The 2,325-nt window shown below is 38.5% G+C and overlaps 1 protein-coding gene across 1 annotated transcript in view; it reads left to right on the forward strand.

Annotated features, from left to right (window-relative positions):
- The first annotated feature begins 1,988 nt into the window (after positions 1-1,988).
- spata17 (spermatogenesis associated 17) overlaps positions 1,989-2,325 on the forward strand; it is an 18,832-nt gene continuing 18,495 nt past the window's right edge. The window contains exon 1 of the mRNA XM_024295914.2: positions 1,989-2,141. Coding sequence (XP_024151682.1) covers positions 2,074-2,141 — 68 coding nt within the window. The 5' untranslated portion in view covers positions 1,989-2,073. The remainder of the gene's footprint in view (positions 2,142-2,325) is intronic.

A 2,325-nucleotide genomic window follows, 5' to 3' on the forward strand; every position in this document is an offset into this window, starting at 1 on the left:
TGATTCAAACACACACACTGTGCAGACCGATGCACTAGGGTCCCACACACTCCCACTCACCCACTGAAGCTGGCACCTCCACTGGTGAATGTGTGTGTGTCTTTATGACCAGTGCAGGCCACAGCGCATATGGCGCTCATTTAGGAACAATGGGCATGGAGAATGACTGGCTGGATGAGCTTCCTGGCTGTGAGAGGTGACTGGAGGCATGTTAAATGACATGCCCCGTATGGAGAGATGAAGTAAGGCAGGGAAGAAGAGAGCATTCACGGGGATTGCCTCCGAGAGCGAAGAGAGTGTTTTGATCAACAGAAGATTTGGAAAGAAAGGAAAGGTGGGAATATCAGGAAGTCAGGCTGGGTCAAGAAGTATATTATAATTTACAGCACAGATTGCAAACTTTTCTTTTCACGAAGTGCTCTCCCAAACCTTTATATGTCATTCTCTCACAGAGACACTGTTGGTGACACCTAATCAGCGCTGTTGCTGGACGAATCGCTTCCAGCCGCCTCTGCATTGTTGTCAAAACAACAGTCCCCTAAAAATCTCTCTCACACATATGTCGTTTATTCTTGTCACAGCCACAACTCTTCAGTAATTACCAGGGCAGCTGCCCCCCTGCTGCCTGTCAATGGATGGTCTAAAGAACCATGCGTTCGACCCTACAGCCATAACTCTACTTAGGACGGCTGCCTACTGCTCTCCACCATGCTGGTGGCCGTCAGACAGTAAATTGGTCTCTGAGAAAGATATAGAGACAAAAAAATCCAAAACAAGCTTACTACAAAGCTGAAGCAAGCATTCCAGAACAGACTTGACAGAGTACAGAGGTAGACACCTACTCATTCACTTTCACTATTTGTGTCTCCAAGGACTAATCTATAATACACACATACATGTGACCAATGGCCAGAGTGATATCTCTCCTTGCAGAATACCAAAATCACACACTCTAACACACGTTTTCACTCTGCTGAGGTGAACGTTTCGACAGGAGATGATGACTGCAGAGGAGTTGAGTGAAGATGAAGCGGAGTATGGAAGGAAGAGCGGGGTGACATAAACCGATAACTGTATGATGAAGGGTGATAATGTCAGGAATGGAAGGAATAGATGAAAGAATGGACAGAAAAGATGAGGCAGCTGGCAGATCAATACACACAAATCCACAATTGGCATCCAGAGGCATTTTAAAAATGTGTTTTATGAGATTTTCTCTCCTTTTCTGATTACTTATACAGTTTTTTTTTTTTTTTGAAGCAGCAGCAGCAGATGGCTGCAAAAATATTTATACACAAATTGATAAAGGATTTTGCAACATGTGACAGGACCAGTTTTTAAAGATGATATTTTTGTAATATTTAAGTTTTAGTTCAGAAAAATAACAAATCAATCAATCAAACAACAAAAAAGAGAAATAAACTATATTTTATATATATACACAGATATATTTATATAGACTTTTGTCCATTCCTCATAAAACACTTCCTATTAAAATACACCCTCCAGAGACAGTATGCAGTGCATTGTTATGGTAGCTTTTGCAACAGTGGACATATGAGATTAAATCATTGTGTTGCCCATAGATGTTTTTTGTGTTTTCATATTCCTGTATATCAAACTTGTAGATGACCACAGTTAAAATAAACAAAATAATATTTTTCGTTGAGTCTTTTTATAGTCAAATGTAAAAGCAAAAATATATTTATGAAACAGACTAAACTGATGCTCTAAAGTTATACAAATTTGTGTTTTGAGTTTAAAAGTCACCATGCCTGCTTGAAAATAATTATATTTTTTTTATTAATTAACTAATGTGTTTGGGACACATTTAGCTTATTTGTACAATACAGTTAAACACAAATAGTCAAAACAAGTAGTTAAATGAAATTTTGTTTTAATTTATTCAGTTAGGCTATTTTTCTCTTATTAATCTATTTGATTGTATTTCATTTTATTCCTGTGATGACAAATATAACTCTGAAAGTTCCTATTTCCCGAAAGCCCTGAACGCATCTTGACACCTGGCCACGGACTCGTCGTCAAGACAACAAGTCAACTCAGACCTGCAGCATGGCAGGACTGCTCACATTAGAGCAGAAATTACAGCACTTTCGAAAGGAATACTTCTACAGGAGCAAGTATGTAGTAAATATGTGTTTGCTTGTCAATCGTTATGGTTTGTTGTTGAGCAGTTTGACAGACAGCCATTATTACCGGAGCCTTTTTTTTAAAGCTATATTTAGCTTAAAAAAAGGTATTTAACATGCTAGCAGTCGTTTTATTCAACTTACTTAGGGGGACAAAAGTAAGAGACTGTTAAAA

The sequence above is a fragment of the Oryzias melastigma genome, linkage group LG3, assembly GCF_002922805.2.
Source record: "Oryzias melastigma strain HK-1 linkage group LG3, ASM292280v2, whole genome shotgun sequence".
Lineage (NCBI taxonomy): Eukaryota > Metazoa > Chordata > Actinopteri > Beloniformes > Adrianichthyidae > Oryzias > Oryzias melastigma.